General features: G+C 32.9%; 2 protein-coding genes across 4 annotated transcripts; both read right to left on the reverse strand.

Annotated features, from left to right (window-relative positions):
* Positions 1–379: 379 nt before the first annotated feature.
* On the reverse strand, positions 380–10,968 carry LOC110662726 (UDP-URONIC ACID TRANSPORTER 1-like). 3 transcript variants are annotated; one of them, XM_021821803.2, is made up of 5 exons: positions 10,458–10,952; positions 10,203–10,328; positions 8,547–8,650; positions 1,060–1,288; positions 380–750 (listed from the first exon to the last, which is right to left on the reverse strand). In XM_021821803.2, the coding sequence occupies exons 1-5, from the start codon at positions 10,890–10,892 to the stop codon at positions 604–606; spliced, it is 1,041 nt and encodes a 346-aa protein (XP_021677495.2). In that variant the 5' UTR covers positions 10,893–10,952; the 3' UTR covers positions 380–603. The 3 variants fall into 3 exon arrangements, with proteins under 3 accessions (XP_021677495.2, XP_021677496.2, XP_021677494.2); XM_021821804.2 differs by having other exon boundaries at positions 10,203–10,372; positions 10,534–10,675; XM_021821802.2 differs by having other exon boundaries at positions 10,203–10,968.
* Positions 10,969–12,542: 1,574 nt separating this feature from the next.
* LOC110662728 (UDP-URONIC ACID TRANSPORTER 1) lies at positions 12,543–18,727 on the reverse strand. The gene is made up of 4 exons (XM_021821805.2): positions 18,080–18,727; positions 15,909–16,012; positions 13,427–13,655; positions 12,543–12,895 (listed from the first exon to the last, which is right to left on the reverse strand). Exons 1-4 carry the CDS (start codon positions 18,572–18,574, stop codon positions 12,749–12,751), a joined length of 975 nt encoding a protein of 324 aa, XP_021677497.1. The 5' UTR covers positions 18,575–18,727; the 3' UTR covers positions 12,543–12,748.
* Positions 18,728–19,396: the final 669 nt, after the last annotated feature.

The following is a 19,396-nucleotide window of genomic DNA, read 5'->3' on the forward strand; positions in this document are numbered from 1 at the left end:
TTAATATTATTTTTCTTCACATTATTTTAAATAGACTATGACTATTCTTGGTCAAGAGTCGAATACAAACGAACCTTTGAGAAGCTGGCGCGGAGCTGTTTTGGTTTATTAATGGTTTCAGTTTGGTTTCAAATTGATTTTGAAAGGGATCTGTTTTCCATTTTTGACTATTATGATTTTGGTTGGACTCAATTTTCAATTCCATTTTTTGATATGAATTTTGTATAAACGTTAATGGAAAATTTGAAATTTAACAAAATTAAAATTAGAAATGAAATTTTATATTTATTGATACATAAATTAACAACAAACTTAAAAAAAAAAAAAAAGAGGTAAAAAAGAAATATAACTATAAATTTACAGTATACAAATTTTTGAATGGATGAAAATAAAATTTAATTAAGTTGTTTACATAAGAAGGGAAAATTAAAATTTAATTTATTTCTACAAGTTGAAACTTAAAAAGAAAAAAAAAATCCCTACTAATTTTGACCGTTTTCTCTCTCCTACAAAATTAAAAATATGATAATCTGGCTCACACAGCTTCACTAGACTCTGTAGAAACAAAAATAAATAAATAAAATGAAAGAGCTATAAATCCATTCATCTAAGCCTTCTCTTTGCTTCTCCATATGCGGCTACGCCAGCAACACTCATTGTGTAACCGGCAATGCCCGCCAAGGTTACAGGATTCCTGAAGATGAAGATTGAGCTAACGACAGCCACAGCACCTTTTGCATTGCCTAACACCTGATCACAACATTCATAAAACACACAAAGCTCAGCCTCAAGAGGGTTGGAATCAATGAAAAGAACCTTTCTTCATCTTCAACTATTTGCATCATTTGCTAATTGTAAATTTTGGATCAGGAGCTGAAGAATACAGCAGCTGAATAATAATTCTATGCATGATCAACACAGACTAGACATTATCATAATTACCAAAAACATCAAATAATAATAAGCATTTTCAATTTCTTTAAATTCGGCAGTGCATTCTGCAATTCACACAAATGATTTGGGGAAAAAAAATAGTGAAGAGGGTAAACAACGCCAAACCTGGAGTGTTAGTGCACTTGTATGCTTAGTGACCAAGAAGTTTGACAGGTTAGTTGAGTAAGCCATCGTTGAATTAAGAATCAGCAGTAACCACATATATTTATGTTGCCTTCCAAGAGATAAAATGACTTCTAGCACATTGGGCTCCATTACAAGTGCTGCAGGCAACAATACTAAAGCTGCAATAGGGGACATATGCAGCAGCAAATTCATCGAGTTCAACTTTTCTCTGCAATGCAACAGAATTGGACACATGAGGCATCCACCAGTTTAAGCTACATTCAGTTTTGGAATTTTTAAGATTAAGAAACCTTCTGCTCAAGTTGAGAAGATATAGGAGAAGAAGAGATTAAAACTTGGATATTAAATAGCATCGCAATCCAAACAATTAAAACAATTACCAAATTCTTTTCATTTTAATCCATCCCCCTCAACCCCAAAAGGATATATCACATAGAGAAGAAGGGACAACAGAAAAATCATTTGAACAAGTAATATCGGGCAACAAGAAAAAGGGAAGTATCATTGCTGGACACGGTCCAGTTCGAACCATGAACTGGACCGGAGGGAGGGCGGACTGGTTACTGTTCAACCCCCTTTTGCTTGAACCAAAAACTGAAACCAGCCTGAAGCTGTCCGATTCAAACCAGCAATCTGGTTCAGTTTTGGTTCAAATTTATTTTCCTTCCCCATTTTTTTCACTTAAACTGGCCAATAGGAGGCTGCCATGTGGCAGACTATCCATCTGCCATGTGGCATGTGCATTAATGGTCCATGTGGCAGCCTATCATTGGTCATTGTATTGGAGGATGAATGAGAGATTACCATGTGGACCACTTCATGTGTGGCACGTGGCATGCACAGAGTCTGCCACATGGCAGCCTCTCTCATTTGGCTCATGCAACGATCATTTTACTTTTTTTTTTCTTTTTTCTTTTCATTTAAAAAAGAAAAAGACAAAAATACCACTCTCAACGGTAAAATAACAGCCATAATTTAGGGAGTTTTTGGGAATAGGAAAATTTGCTCAACCCGTTATATGCCTATAAACATGTTCCAAAAAATACCAATACTTAAAATCTCTAAATTCTCTAAACTCTCAATTATTTGCTTTCTAATTATTACAATTTTTAAATTATGCATTTTGTTGATTTACATTATTTAATTTGAGTTCTATAAAAATATTTATTATTTTTTATATTTTGAAGGCAAAATCATTTTTCATAGTTTTGGAGGCAATATCATTTTATTTTATTTTATTTTATTTTATTTATATACTTATTAGCAAAAATGTCGAGCCATGGAAATACTTCAAGGAGGTACATATTTGGTAAGGAAAAGGCAAAAGTTCAAGATTTCAAAGAGTTTAATCAATTGCCGAATATTGGCCAAATTTTGCTAGAAGATAAGGAGGTCAATGAAAATTCATAGGTAAATATCGAATATCTATTACTTTTGATAAAAGATTGCAAATTGAGCAATACATGCATAATATTCAAGGGATAAAGATTTCTTTCCATAATTTAAGATTTGCATTAATTAGTCATTATACTACAAAGAAAAGAGACATCATTCAATTGTTGGAACATTTCAAACATAGGGTTTCAAATTGTTCTAAAACTTAGAGTGATCAATGGCAAATTAATTATTTTTTGGAATAACTTGCCATTGGATTGATGATGAGTTTATGGTAAAAAAAAATTACATTTTAAAATTTTTAATGAAACATGCACTACACAAAATATTACACTGCTAATGAAAAATATTTGAGATAAATATTTTCTAACTTATAATATATTTTCTATTGATTTTGACAATAATATTATGAATATCGTATCTTTTGGTGCATTAACAAATATTTGTTAACCACTTTTAAGTAGTAAATTTTTTCAGGTTACATCTATTTCCCATTACATTAATTTGTGTGTTCAAAATATCATTAGTATTTTAAATATATATATTGAACCTATTACAAATATGTTTAATTTCTTGTGGGCAAATGCACAAGCTAGGATTGGGAGTCATCTTGCAAAGAAAACTTAATGAAACCAAGAAAATTTTCGAGGATTATTCCCATAAAGTGGAATTCTACTTACAAAATTTTATTTCAATATTTTCCTTATATAAATCTTTTGATCTCTTTTTTTTTGGAAATAGATATGTATCTTTTACATGTTCTTCAAATAATCGGATAATTTGTAAAAAAAAAAATTATTCATTTTTTCAAGTTTTTAATGATGCAATTGATAATTTATCACATGTTTATAAACCAACATGTAATTTATTTTTAGTTGAATTTGTAAATATTGTTTCTCCTTTTAAAGAACATAGTAAAAATTCTAACCTTACAAATTACATACAAATAATAAAAAATAAGTGGCATAATTTTTTTTTCAAGATTTATCAATGATTTATCTTATTGATGCATTTTTTGACCTTAGAATTAAATTAGATGGAATGTGTGATTTATAAATTGACTATTATGGAGCAATTGAAATGGAATTTCATGCACCTAAATTAGCTTCAACTCAACTCAACTAAGCCTTTATCCTAAGAATTTGGAGTTGGTTATATGAATTCTCTTTCTCCATTCTAAACGATTTTTTGTTAAATCATCGAAAATGTGTAATGCTTCTAGGTCATGTTGTACTACTCTCCTCCAAGTCAATTTAGGTCTACCCCTTCTTTTCTTTCTATTCCCTAATCTAATGTGTTCTACTTGTCTAACTGGAGCCTCCGTATGTATACGCTTCACATGACCAAACCACCTCAATCTCCCTTCTCTCAACTTATCCTCAATTGGCACCACTCCTACCTTTTCTCTAATACTCTCATTATGGACTTTATCTAGTCTAGTATGACCACTCATCCACTTTAACATTCTCATCTCCGCAACTCTTATCTTAAACACATACGACTCTTTCAATGCCCAACACTCACTTCCATATAACATGGCCGATCATATGGCTGTACGGTAAAATTTTCCTTTCAACTTATTGGGAATCTTGCGATCACATAAAACTCCCGTAACACTTCCCCACTTTAACCATCCGGCTTTAATCCTATGACTAACATTCTCCTCACATCTCCCATCTACTTGATGGATTGAGCCAAGATATTTAAAGTGATTACTTTGGGACAGTACCACTCCATCCAAACTAACTCCTTTCCTATCATCAGTTGGGCCTTCAATGAACTTGCAATGTATGTATTCTGTCTTCGTTCTATTTAACTTATAACCCTTTGACTCTAAAATACTTCTCCAAAGCACTAGCTTTCTATTGACTCATTCTCGCGTCTCATCTATCAGAACAATATCATCTGCAAACATCATGCACCAACGGATACTCTCTTGTATATGTTTCATCAATTCATCTAAAATTAATGTAAAAAGGTAAGGGCTTACAACTGAACCTTGGTGTAATTCAATTGAGATAGAAAATCTCTTGTGTCCCCTCCCACTGTGCGCACAATAGTAGTTGCTCCTTCATACATATCTTTCAACACTTGTATATACCTAATAGATACCCTCTTTTGTTCTAACACTCTCCTTAAGACATCTCTTGAAATACTATCATAAGCCTTCTCCAAATAGATAAAAACCATGTGTAGATCTTTCTTCACATCTCTATATTTCTCCATCAAGCTTCTAATGAGAAAGATCACTTCCATAGTTGAACGACCAGGCATGAAGCCAAATTGATTGGGAGAGATAGAAGTGTCATGACGTAGTCGATGTTCCACAACTCTCTTCCACAACTTCATAGTATGGCTCATGAGTTTAATTCACCTATAGTTTAAGCAACTCTGTATATCTCCCTTATTTTTAAAAATAGGAACTAAAATACTCCTCCTCCATTCATTAGGCATTTTCTTTGAGTTTAGAATTTTATTAAATAATTTAGTAAACCATGCCACTCCCATATCTCCCAAACACTTCCACACTTCAATTGGTATTCCATCTGGTCCACAGACTTTACCCACTTTCATTCTCTTAAGTGCTTTCTTTACTTCTAAAGATTTAATCCTTCTAGTATAATTCACATTCTTTTCTACTGCTCTGTAGTCTATATTCATGCTCTGTAGTCTATTAACATTTTTCCTTCTTTATCCTTAATGCATCTAACTTGATTGAGATCTTGACATTTCTTTTCTCTCCTCCTTGCTAATCTATAAATATCTTTCTCCCCTTCTTTAGTTCCAAGTTTCTCATATAATTTCAAAGGCCTGTGCTCTTGCTTGCCTAACTGCCTTTTTTGCCTATTTCTTTGCTATATTGTACTATTCATATGCCTTATTATTATCACACTTAGGTAATTTCTTATACCATTCCCTCTTTCTCTTCACTGCCTTTTGTACTTCCTCATTCCACTACCATCTCTCTTTTGAGGGTGGTCCATGTCCTCTAGACTCTCCAAGTACTTTTCTATCTACTTCTCTAATCTTTGATGCCATTTGTATCTACATATCATTAGCCTCCACATTCGGCTTCCATGCTTCGGACTTGAGAAGCTCATTTTTGAAATTCACTTGCTTTACTCCTTTGAACTCCCACCACTTTGTTCGAGCTACGCTATTTCTTCTAACCTTATTTGAATTGTTCATAAACTTGACATCCAAGACCACCAACCAATGTTGACTTGTTAAAGCCTCACCTGGAATGACCTTGCAATCGTTGCATAGAGCTCTATTTGTCTTCCCGGTTAAAAGGAAGTCAATTTAGCTTCTATGTTGCCCACTTTTAAAAGTCACTAAATGTGACTCTCTTTTTATAAAGTAGTTATTTGCTAGTATTAGGTCGTATGCCATAGCAAAATTCAGGATACTTTTTCTCTACTCATTTCAGCTGTCAAAACTAAAACCTCAATGGACATTCTCATAACCTTGCCTATCACTTCCTCCATGTCCATTCAAATCTCCACCGATGAAAACATTCTCTTCATTCGGTATGCTTTGCATTAGATCATCCATATCTTCTCAAAACCTTTGTTTACTCTCACTATCTAGTCCTATTTATGAGGCATAAGCACTAACTACATTTATTGTTGCTCCTTCTAGTACTAGCTTTACTAGTATAATTCTATCTCCTACTCTTTTCACAGCTATTACAACATCTTTCAATGTCCTATCTATGATTATGCCTACTCCGTTCTTGTTCCTCTTCTTTCCGATAAACTACAGTTTGTACTATGAATTACCCACTTCCTTGCTTTTCTCTCCTACCCATTTAATCTCCTGAATGCAAGCAATATTCACCCTTCTCCTTTCTAAGGTATCCACAAGCTCCATTAATTTTTCTGTAAATGATCCAACATTCCAAGTACCAACCATGATTCTTCTCCTATCCTATTCCTTCCTAATTGATCTCCTTCTATGATATCTTCTATTGTTCTCTATGTCTATCTTGTGTTCTGTTCCACTATTTGTTCTACTATCTGTCCTATGGACTAACTTCTTTACCCACACCCATCCATGATGTGAGAACCCTTGCTCATTTAATGCCACACTCGGATGCCGGCATGACGGGTCACTTTCGGTGAACGCCCACTGCAAGTGGAAGGTCATCCACTTCAATAGATGGAGGTTTCCTCTCAATATAGGAGAGGTTCACAATATCTAATGTGGAGGCAAAAGAGAATATGAAGAATAGGTTGTCACAATAAAATTGACCTTTATTTATCTACTATGAATTTTAGGACAGCAAGGATTATTCCTTTCCCGTAGTATGGTGGAAACGCTATAAATCACAATTTCCAATATTATCAAAAATGGTAAGGGAAATTTTGGCAGTTCTAGTATCAACGTTATCAATCCATCACTTAGTGCAAAAAATTCACACTAGATGAAAAGCTAATTTATACTAGTATGATTCCACAAACTTTAGAGGCACAATCTTGTTTGGATGATTGGACAAAAGTTGATACTCATGAACCATATAAAGTAATCAACTCCACAGGTGAAGAATTCATAAGTTATAACACAGAGATATCTGGGACCTGTCAAAGTTAGTGAAAAAAAATTGTAAGCACACGATAAGCAAAGTACGGCAACTTTGATTCCTTTACCTAAAATGATACATAGGCAGCGTAATCTAATAACATAATTAAGTATAAGCCCTTTTTTTTTTCCCATCGAGATTAATATATTTGTATAAGTTCAATTGTATGTTTTTTTTTCTTTTTTTCACAATTTGTTGTAACAAATTTTTATATCAATCAAAATACAAGTTGTTCAAAAAAAAATTATCTTCAAATAAAAATCGATTTTTTTTTCTAATAATCAATGTAATTAATTTTTCTTGTCGATAAAAAAAAAATAATTCTTTGAAAATTGGAACCGGACCTAAATTGGATAAAATCGCGACACAATTGGAACTGTAACCGTCAAAAATTGAAACCGAAACCGCCTTCAAATTGGAACTGCCTTCGAACTGGACTGAAACCTAGAATGAATCAGAACCACCTTGAATTGTCTACAAAAGGGCCATTTCGGATTCAACCTTGCCAAGGCCCAAGAACTATTGGTTCCAACCCAGAACCAAACCAGAATTGGCCCTTGGCCAGGTCTAGGTGCAACTTGTATCATATGGAGACATATTATACATTTCCGATACAAATAGTATAGCTACAATCCATATAAAATAGAACTTCAACCATGCAAGCAAGATGCTTCATAAAACTGGATGTCTCTTCCCTATTTCTATAACAATAAAAAAGAAGAAATATAGGGAACCAAGTTGCCACCTGACTATAACCAACCCCCACATGAATTTACTTTCAACTTTTAATTCCAAAAATGTGAAAATGATAAACTGTGCACACCATAAAGTTCATCCAACTCTGACATAACTTAACACCTAAGGAACACCACATAATTATGACAACTTAATTCAACTAAGCCTTAATCTTAAACTAGTCAGCTCAGCTATAACAATTCATTTTCTCTATTCCACCCAGATAGGCTACATCTACACCATAACTTTATGTTTGTTTGGATCCATATCATTAGATGTGATAAAACTTTACACTGGTTGTCACTTAACACAAGCTTTCTCCTTTAACCAAGCATGGGACCAGCTATGTGTGGTCTAACCGAGACTATACTCATACCCAGACAGAGTTCTAAGGAACACCAAATCGTTATGATAAGAGAACAAATAATTTTTAAATTAGCGCAGAACATATCAATAATGAGATGCAAAGTCTAGCAAATTGTAGAGAGCCATTGGAAGCGCATGTCAACATGGTGATATGGATACCTATGATAAGTTTCTCTAGTCTAATCTTACCCGATTCTATTCTCAAGCCATATTAATCTTATATAATTATACTAAATTGTTGCCATATATGAACACTTTGACCTATCAACAAAATCAATAACCCATACCTGGTATTTAAAATGGCTTTATAATGCACTTTTATAATATACACATAAAAGGCAGAAAGCACTCATTGTGAATATCAACTTAAAGTAATAAATGCATTTACCCCTCAGAAGAAAGCAGGATGCCCTGAAGAACAGATTTAAAGGCCCTTGCAGCAGTTGCACTTATGCACACAATAAATCCATACAAGTGAAAACCTGGCTCACCCTGCCACCAAAAGAAGAATTTTAAGCTTAAACCTCTGCTGGGATTAGGAGACAGCATACATGATTTTATACACTAGTAAAGTTTGACAATGCAAAAAAAGTTGCAAGGCTAAAACAGATTAAAACTTAAAATACCAAAAGTTACCTAAAAAAAGTAGCTAAAAAATATAAAAATACCCAAAATAGACAGTTACCATAAAGAATTTCCTCTACTGTGCAATATATAGTAAAGAGTAAACTAAGAGATGATGGCCCAGATGGCAAACTCTAGAGGCTGTATATGGCACCAAAGAGCGTAGCTAGAGGCATGTACAGCTATAACAACTGAATCGACCCTCTGAAAAGTGGGTTACATATGAAAAATAAAGTGACAACCTTCAAGCATTTACTCATAAAGGGTCTACAAGCATGACAAAACATTAAAAGAAATCATTATACATAGTGGGAGATCAATAATGAATGAAGGGAACTATCATTTATGGAAGAAAAAAAAAGAGACAGTTTAGATCATCTGAAATTAATTTTTATATAAACATTAAAAAATTATAAGGTTTATGGTATCTTCAGTCTAAGTTGCCACATGACACATCCGACCTGTTCTCATTCAACATTTTGGTGATGCTGATAAAATTGTGAGAGCTCTGTTATGCCCCTCCAATAACAGATTTAGCAAACTAATGCATTACCTACTTTTATTTATGCATTGGTCACTTATTTTACAATAATTTAGGATACATGCAACCATTACTCCATTAACAGCTATTTACCATTAGAAAAGAAAACAATTCAAAATCCTTTAGACCCCCAACTTGGATTACATATAATCCATCATTCTGCTAGGTACCATTTATTACCCTCAAACAAAACCAACGACATTTTATTAATATTTAAGCTCCAAGAACCTAGCGATGCTTAGTTTATATCTGCCTACAGTCATATTGTCTATGGTCCCTTGGGTTTGCTACTCTTTTGCAGCAATACTGGCATCAATGCACTCCAAATTTACAGAAAAGAACCATGGTAAGGAGGAGTTTCATCAAGACAATTTATGATTCAACAAATTATGATATGTTTTGAGGCTTATTCAAAACAGAATGCTTCAGATTTCTGTGAATTCATATCAGCATTCTTACTGTTACATAGTTCATAACTATTAACTCTGTTTAGTCAGTCTATTTTAACATTGTGAGCCACCATTTCATAAGGGAGGAAAAGGTAAGGATTATTTTCCATTAGTTATTGTTATTCTACCAAAAAATATCAGGCACTAGAAGACCTGCTCGTAACAACTGATATCTAAGATCATAGCATACAATAGTTACAACGGCAATACAAATGCAAACCAAATCTCAGATCCCCACTGTAATCATCAAATGCAAACAATATCAGGCATTGCATTTTTTACAAACAGAAATCTCACAACTCAAACAGAAGCACAAGGAAGTTCGGATCAAATTCAAAAAACAAAACAGAATTTTAATCAATAGAAAATATCTAGAGGTAAAAAATTAAAATAAATAAATAAATAAATAAAATAAGAGAGAGAGACACACCCCACTAGCAATGACAGCACCAGCAACAACAGGCACAAGAGCAGCATATGTAAACCAAGCCTCCCTCTTGAGGGTCATCAAATAGGCAAAAACCGCAGTGAAAAACGGCGCCGTAGCACCAACAGCCTGATTAAAGGAAACAGGCAAATACCTGAGCGAAATGTTGCCACCTACAACAGACGCACAAAAGACAACACTCAAAGTTGCAATCTTGAAGAACTGATGCCTAGATTTGACAAGCTGAAGAGGAACCACCTTGAAGAAAACAATGGATAAATAACTAAGAATGGCACAAGCAGACATGTGGCACATGGTGAGGAAGATTGGGAACCTGAATCCATAGTTAGAAAGCAAGAACTTGTTAAGAAGCAAAACACCAACGTTGGAGGAGTACCAAAGGACAATAAGGGAAGTAATGAAAAGGACTTGTTTCTTTGAGAAAGTAGATGGATTTGCAGTAGGTGATGATCTTATCTGAGCTTCATCAATGGAAAATTTTTTGAAGTTTTTCGGTTTTTTCGGTTGGTAAAGTTTGTAAATTTTTGGAGGAAAGTACGTGGGTGGGTGGCTGAAGTGAAAGTGAAAGTGACAAGTGTAATTTTTATGCAGTGACGCGTTCAATCGCTGAAGCTTTGGCACTAACTGCAATTTGGTGTCCAAAGAGACACAGCGAAGCACCATAATGGTCATGATGTTTTCCCTACTGGTCCCGAACTGGCTTGAGAAGGTTGGTCTTTTCTATAACTACAGAAATAGCCTTACTGCAAGGCCCGAAGAGAGTTGATTTTAAACTTTCCCCAAAGCTCACAATGCTGACTCCTTCCGCACTAAGACAGAGACCAAGTAGAAACTCCATAAATCTCCAATGCATACTGCTTTGCACATTTTAAATTGATTTATGAAGTTATCATAAGTTTTCATGGTAAAATTAACTTTTACATTATTTTAATCTATGAAATTAAAAAAATATATATCTAAAATTATAAATTTACAAAAAGATTATCTAAAATTGATGATTCTTGAAAGTTCTATGATTTTTTTTTTAATTATTTTTTATGTTAATTTGAATTAAAGTGTTACAATTGAGATAATTTCAAAGGGAAGGAACAAAAGTGAAAAAATAAAAAGGTTTGACTTGGGAAGAGGCTTGGGTTAGGGAAAAAGGTATATACTTGGGTATATGCCTTTAGAGGCCTAGACTATAATAATAATAATAATAATAATAATAATAATTTTATATTAATATTAAAAAATTGTAAATATTTTAATTATAGTTTTCTTCATAATCACATCATTTTAGATTTTTTTATTTTTCTTTTTTTTTTCACTGTTAATTTAAAGAATTTGATGAACATGATCAAACCATCTTAATAATAATAATAATAATAATAATAATAATAATAATAATAATGCGTTTTCCTCTCCTCCATTTAGATGCAAATAATTTTCACCATGGCAAGCCAGTGTCAAGTTCTTCCTCGTTTACAACATTTGGGGAGAATATAATGGAGTTTCTAAACACATTCTTCTCAAGTATATCACGGACTCAGAATATACTGGAGCATATGCCTTGATATTTTAGGTGCTTTTTTGTTTTTTAAATTTCCTACTAATACTATAATCTAGTATACTATAATAATAATAATAATAATAAATTATTATTTAAAATTAATTTCATATTAATATTAAAAAATTTTAAATCTTTTAATACTAATTTTTTTCAGAATCATATTAAATTTCTTTCTTGAGAAAAATATAAAAAAAATTATATAAATATAATTCAAATATAAAAAAAATTATATAAATATAATTCAAATTGTTAATTATCATTAAATGATATTCATGTGACAAATATATAAAAATAATGTGACAATAAATGATAGAGGTGATACTTACATAATATTCATATGGCACTTATGTGAAGAACACATGGCATCATATTTAACGCATCAAATATATGACATTGACGTAACGACACATGATAGACGTGATGCTTATACGGCGCTTATGTGATGAGCACAGAACACCTATGTATCACCATATGAATATTGCATTGCATTATTTAATGTTAACTAACAATTTAAATCACATTTATTAAAGCTCGAAATCACATTGTACTTTTATATTTTTCCTTACTATTTTCAATATATTACTCTTTTCAATATTAATTTATAGTATTTTCGTGCAACAACGTCATGTTTTCCTTACTATGCTTTAGATGCAAATACAATAACGTCGTGTTTTCCTTACTCTGCTTTAGAGGCAAATGATTTTCACCAATGTCAGGTAAGTGTCAAGTTCTTCCTTGTCATACAACACTGGGGGAGAATACAATGGAGATCCTAAAAACACCCTTCCCCATCAAATCACTGAATCAGAATAGAATTGAATATACTGAAGCATACGCCTCATGTATAGTAAATACAACATGATAATGCAATTCTCTCTCCTCCAAAATTAAAAATATGATAATCTGGCTCACATAAGTCCACTAACCTCTGTGGAAACAAAAACAAATATACAAAATGAAACATCTAGAAACCCATTCATCTAAACCTTCTCTTTGCTTCTCCATAAGCGACGACGCCGGCAACAGTCATCGTGTAACCGGCAATGCCCACAAACGTTACAGGATTCCTGAAGATGAAGATTGAGATAACAACAGCCACAGCACCTTTTGCATTGCCTAAAACCTGATCACAACATTCCATAAAACATTCAAAGTTTAGGCTCAAGAGGGTTGGAAACTAGCCAAAGCACCAATGGAAGTAACTCTCCAAAATTATAACCACACAGTTGTCTTTGTTAGTTGCAGGTTTCAATGGGATTGCAGTTGTACAAGGTATTACGTATAAGCAGCAGCAAAACTCATACAACACTCGGGGAAGACAAATATGGAGGCGGCCATTTGGTTTTCAGTTCAAGTTTTAAATCGCACCAAAGAAATCAATAAAAGAACCTTTCTTCATCTTCTTTTAACTACAACCATTGACCCATGAATTTGGCAACTTTGCGTTATTTACTACTAGTAAAAAATTTAGGATCAGGATTCTAAATACAGCAGCTGAACAATTATTCTATGCATGATCAACACAGACTAGACATTATAATTACTGAAATCATCAAATAATAAGCATTTCCAATTTCTTCAAATTCAGCAATGCATCCTCCAATTCGCATAAATAAATTGGAAAAAATAGTGAAGAGGGTAAACAATGCCAAACCTGGAGTGTTAGTGCACTTGTATGCTTAGTGACCAAGAAGTTCGACAAGTTAGCTGAGTAGGCCATTGTTGAATTAAGAACCAGCAGTACCCACATATATTTATGTTGCCTTCCAAGGGATAAGGTGACTTCTAGCACATTGGGCTCCATTATAAGTGCTGCAGGCAACAATACTAAAACTGCAATAGGAGACATATACAGCAGCAAATTCATCGAGTTCAACTTTTCTCTGCAATGCAAAAGAATTGGACATATGAGGCATCCACCAGTTTAAGCTAAATTCAGTATTGGAATTTTTAAGATTAAGAAACCCTCTGCTTAAGTTGGGAAGACATAGGAGAAGAAGAGAATTTGATATTAAATAGCATCACAATCCAAACAATTAAAATATTTACCAAATTCTTTTCATTTTAATTCATCCCTCTCAACCCCAAAAGGATTCATTATTACATAAGAAAAAGGGACAATAGAAAATCATTAGAACATTTAATATCGGGTAACAATAAAAAGGGAAGGATTATTGTTGCATAACTTAGCATCCATGATGATATATTAATTGTGACAAGCTGATAGTGTGCAATTTGTATCACATAGATACATATTCATAAATGTCTGGTGCAAATGATAAGCTATAATCCATATAGAACAGAACTTTAACCATGTGAGCAAGATGCTTCATGGCACTGGATGTCTCTTCCCTATTTCTGTAACAAAAAACAAGAAGAAATATGGCGAACCAAGTTGCCACCTGACTGTAAGCACCTCCCATATGAATTTACTTTCAACTTTTAATTCCAGAAATGTAAAATGGATAAACTGTGTACACCATAAAGTTCATCCATCTGACTCTGACATAGCTTAACACCAAAGGAACACCACTTATGACAAATTAATTCAACCAAACCTTAATCTTAAACTAGTCGGTTCAGCTATATGGGTCCATTTTCTCCATTCCACCCAGATAGGGCTACATCTACACCTCAACATTATACCTTTTTGGATCCATATCATAAGATGTGATAAAGCTTTACACTTGTTGTCATCTAAATAACACCCCCCTTCTTTAACCAGGCATGGGACCAGCTATGTGTGTTCTAACTGAGGCTATACTCATACCTAGACAGAGTTCTAAGGAACACCACATACAAGAAAACAAATAATATTCAAATTAAAGTAGAGCATATCAATAATGAGATGCAACGTCTTAACTGATTCTATTCTCAAGCCATATCAATCTTATATAATTATTCTAAATTGCTGCTATATATGAATACTTTGACCAATAAACAAAATCAATCACCCATCCCTGATACTTAAAATGGCTTTTATAATGCATGTGTTGACAAAACATACAATTGCTGATCGAATTTTATTATTGTAAATTGCAACTGTATAACATTTAATACATCATGTACGCTTTCATATTGATGCATCCTCATCATAATATATCTACTCTTTCAGGAGCTATCATATCTGCAAATATGCATATTGCATAATTACTTTAACCCCTCACTTTAACCTATGATAACCAAATCAGATAGAATAACTACCAAGACATAAGTAAGAAGTTCTGCAGTCCATGTCAGATAAGATAACAACCAAGATATTAGTATGACGCTCTGCAGTTCATGTCAGATAAGATAACAACGAAGATATAAGTATGAAGCTGTGCAGTTAACTGATAAAATCTACAAAAAGTTTTAGAAAATAGCATAGTCAAACACCCAGATACCTGCATGTTTTCAATAATTGTGCCTAAGTTCAAGTAGCACAGTATATCATATATATTGTGCCATATCATATCCTCATATCCTATTGACTTTTCCTATACACCCACATACTAGGTAGTAGTGAATATTAGTAAAAGTTTACAGTCCGACCAGCATGAATGAAATTTGCAAGTAAAAAAGATTTTTATTAAGTTAATTTAGAAATTTAAATTTGAAAGAAGTCATTTTAATGGTGAAGCATTCTGTAATTTTAGGATTGTCTTCTGCTATTCTTTTGTTTTATACTTTTATTATTGTTAACTATTTTGTGCCCCTTCATGAGCTTATCCATTTTGAAACTGAGCATCAGCTTCAATTTTCCCTATACATTGTGTCCGCACCATTTTCATTTCAAATGCCTCAAATCTCTGAAACAATGTTTTCTATATTAAGAATTAATAACATAGCACATGAAAGGAAAAAAGAATTAATAATACAAGAAATATGCTCTGATCTCAGTAAGTATACAAAATGCCAACGCACATGGACGCAAGGGGGAGGGGAGAGATTAAAAAAAAGACCGGCATGAAATAGTATCCAACTATTACATTATATAATGAGAAGACTAGTAAGAGTATTTCTTTCTTCAATTCTCTTAAATAGAAGATTAAAACTTAAAAAATTATATGATGAACGTACTTTTTTAATATACACATAAAAAGACAGAAATGCACTCATTGTGAAAATCAAGTTAAAGAAATAAATGCATTTACCCCTCAGAAGAAAGCAGGATGCCCTGAAGAACAGACTTAAAGGCCCTTGCAGCAGTTGCACTTATGCACATAATAAATCCATACAAGTGAAAACCTGGCTCACCCTGCCACCAACAGAAGAATTGTAAGCCTAAAGCCCTGTTGGGATTAGGAGACAGCATAGATGACTTTAGACACTAGTAAAGTTTGACCAAGCAACAAAAGTTGCAAGACTAAAACAGAATAAAACCTAAAATACTAAAGGTTACCTTAAAAAAAATGTAGCTAACAAATATAAAAATACCAAAAATAGACAGTGTTCGAGCTAATATAAATAATTTCCTCTAGTGTGGAATATATAGTAAAAAGTAAACTGAAAGATGATGGCCTAGAGAGAGTAAGACTATATGTTGCAGCTACTTGACAAAATGTGCACAAGATTTTTGTCCTTCAAATATAGGAAGACAGCAAACTCCATAGGCTGTTTATAGGACCCAAGAGGCTAGCTAGAGGCATGCACAGGTATAACAACTGAATCGACCATTGTCTCTCTGAAAAATGGGTTACATGTGAAAACTAAACTGGCAACCATCAAGCATTTACTCATAAAGGGTCTACAACCATAACAAAATGTTACAAGAAATCATTATACATAGTGGGAGATCAATAATAAATGAAGGGAACTATCATTTATGGAAAACAGGACAGTTTAGGCCATCTGAAATTAATTCTTATATAAACATGAAAAATTATAAGGTTTTCGGTATCTTCAGTCCAAGTTGCATTCAACATTTTGGTGATGATTAAATTGTGAGAGCTCTGTTATGTCCCTCCAATAACAGAATTAGCAACTTAATGCATTGCCTACTTGAATTCAAGCATTGGTCACTTATTTTACACTAATTTAGATTACATTCAACCATTACTTCATTACCAGCTATTTATCATCAGAAAAGAAAACCAAAGAAAAATTCAATAAGTCCAAAATCCTCTAGTCAGACACCCAACTTGGATTACATATAATTGATCATTCTGCTAGAAACCATTTATTACCCTAAAATAAAGCCAATGACATTTTATAAATATTTAAGCTCCAAAGAACCTAGCAATGCTTAGTTTATATCTGCCGACAATCATATTGTCTGCGATCCCTTTAGGTTTGCTATTCTTTTACAGCAATACTGGCAACAATGCACTCCAAATTTACAGATAAGAAACATGGTAAGGAGGAGTTTCGTCAAGATAATTTATGATTTAACAAATTATGATATGTTTTGAGGCTTCTTCAAAATAGGTATTACAAACTTGAATTGAACAGACGGAGGTGAGTGGGCCGAGGCAAGAGTCTATGACGAGTGAGATAGGCTCACTCAAGTTAGGACATTGCTAAAAGGTTAAAACTAACCAATTAGGTAGCTATCTCAATATTGTTCATCCTTATAAGCCCATTGAATTCATTATAATCTTTCGATATGAGACCCTTGACACTCCCCCTCAAGTGGCAACCATTGAAATTCTCCCCCTTGAACCTTGAAATTCTCTCCCTTAAACCTTGAACTTTGATGCAGCTACAACAACTGAAACTTTGATACTTGAATTGAACAGGGCTAAACCTGCTCTTATATCATATTACAAACTTGAATTGAATGGGCGGAGGGGAGTGAGTGGGTCATGAAGTGTGAGATGGGCATACTTGAACCAACCAAAAAGGTTAGAACTAACCCAGCCCTCTTGCTTCTTTCTAATGTAGGACTCTTGACAAGGTTCGAGGGAATTCAAATCAGCATTCTTGCTGTTACAAAGTTCAAAACTATTAACACTGTTTAGTCAGTCTATTTTAACATTTTACCCACCATTTCATAGCTTCAATAAGGGAGGAAAAGGTGAGGAATGTTTTCCATCAGTGACTGCTGTTCTACCAAACAATATCAAGCACTAGAAGACCTGCTTGTAACATTTGATACCTAAGATCATAGCACATAATGGTTACAACGGCAAGCATCAATTAAAACACACAGAGACATGCAAACAAGATCTCAGATCCGCACTGTAATCATCAAATTGGCGTTGCATTTTTTACAAACAGAAATCTCAAAACTCAAACAAAAGTTCGGATCAAATTCAGAAGGAAAAAGAATTTTAATCATAAAAAAAATCTAGAGGTAAAAAAAAAATAAGAGAGAGAGAATCACCCCACTAGCAATGACAACACCAGCAACAACAGGCACAAGAGCAGCATATGTAACCCAAGCCTCCCTCTTGAAGGTCATCAAGTAGGCAAAAACCGCAGTGAAAAACGGAGTCGTAGCACCGACAGCCTGATTAAAGGAAACAGGCAAATACCTGAGAGAAATATTGCCACCGACAACAGACCCACAAAAGACAACGCTCAAAGTTGCAATCTTGAAGAACTGATGCCTAGATTTGACAGGCTGAAGAGGAACCATCTTGAAGAAAACAATAGATAGATAACTGAGAATGGCACAAGCAGACATGTGGCACATGGTGAGGAAGATTGGGAACCTGAAGCCATAGTTAGAAAGCAAGAACTTGTTGAGAAGCAAAACACCAATGTTGGAGGAGTACCAGAGGACAATAAGGGAAGTAATGAAAAGGGCTTGTTTCTTTGAGGAAGAAGAAGATAATGATGACATTGTAGATGGATTTGCCGGAGGTGATGATCTCATCTGAGCTTCATCAATGGAATATTTTTGGATGTTTTTCGGTTTTTTCTGTTGGTAAAGTTTGTAAATTTTTGGAGGAGAGTACGTGGGTGGGTGAAGTGAAAGTGAAAGGTGTAATTTTTATATGGTGACGCGTTCAATCGCTGAAGCTTCGCCACTAACTGCAATTTGGTGTCCAGTTGCCCCTTAAATTTCAAGTCCAAATCTATTACATCAAGGATTTTTTTTTTTTAATTGATTTATATAAACAAGTGATATATATATATATATATATATATATATATATATATATATATATATTTATTATACTTTTATATTTTAAATTTATAATACATAAAATTTAAATAAAAATTTATCTGACGGTAAATATTAATATTTTTATTTTATTTTATTTTATTTTAAAATTTTTTTATAAATAATTAAAAAAATAATTAAATTATTTAAATTATAAAAAAATTTTTTAATTTAATTAAATTAATTTTTATCTTATTTAATTAAAAATAATAATAAAATAAAATTTAAAAATTATAAAAATAATTATTATATTTAATAAAAATAACAATAAAATAAATTTTAAAAATTACAAAAATAATTATCATATTTAATAAAAATAAAGTAAAATTAAAAACAAATAATTAATATTTTGTAATACTATAAATAAAATAATTTTTAAAAAACCAGCGGTTAAAAGTAGATTGAGTGAACATTTAATTTTTTTAATATTGGTTTTATGTTTTCTTTTTTATATTTTCAATTATCAAGCGTGTAAATGAAGATAAAAATACTTTTATTTGCACCATAACTTAAAAATAGATTGTTTAATTG

This window comes from Hevea brasiliensis, chromosome 5 (genome assembly GCF_030052815.1).
Source record: "Hevea brasiliensis isolate MT/VB/25A 57/8 chromosome 5, ASM3005281v1, whole genome shotgun sequence".
In the NCBI taxonomy this organism is placed as follows: Eukaryota; Viridiplantae; Streptophyta; class Magnoliopsida; order Malpighiales; family Euphorbiaceae; genus Hevea; species Hevea brasiliensis.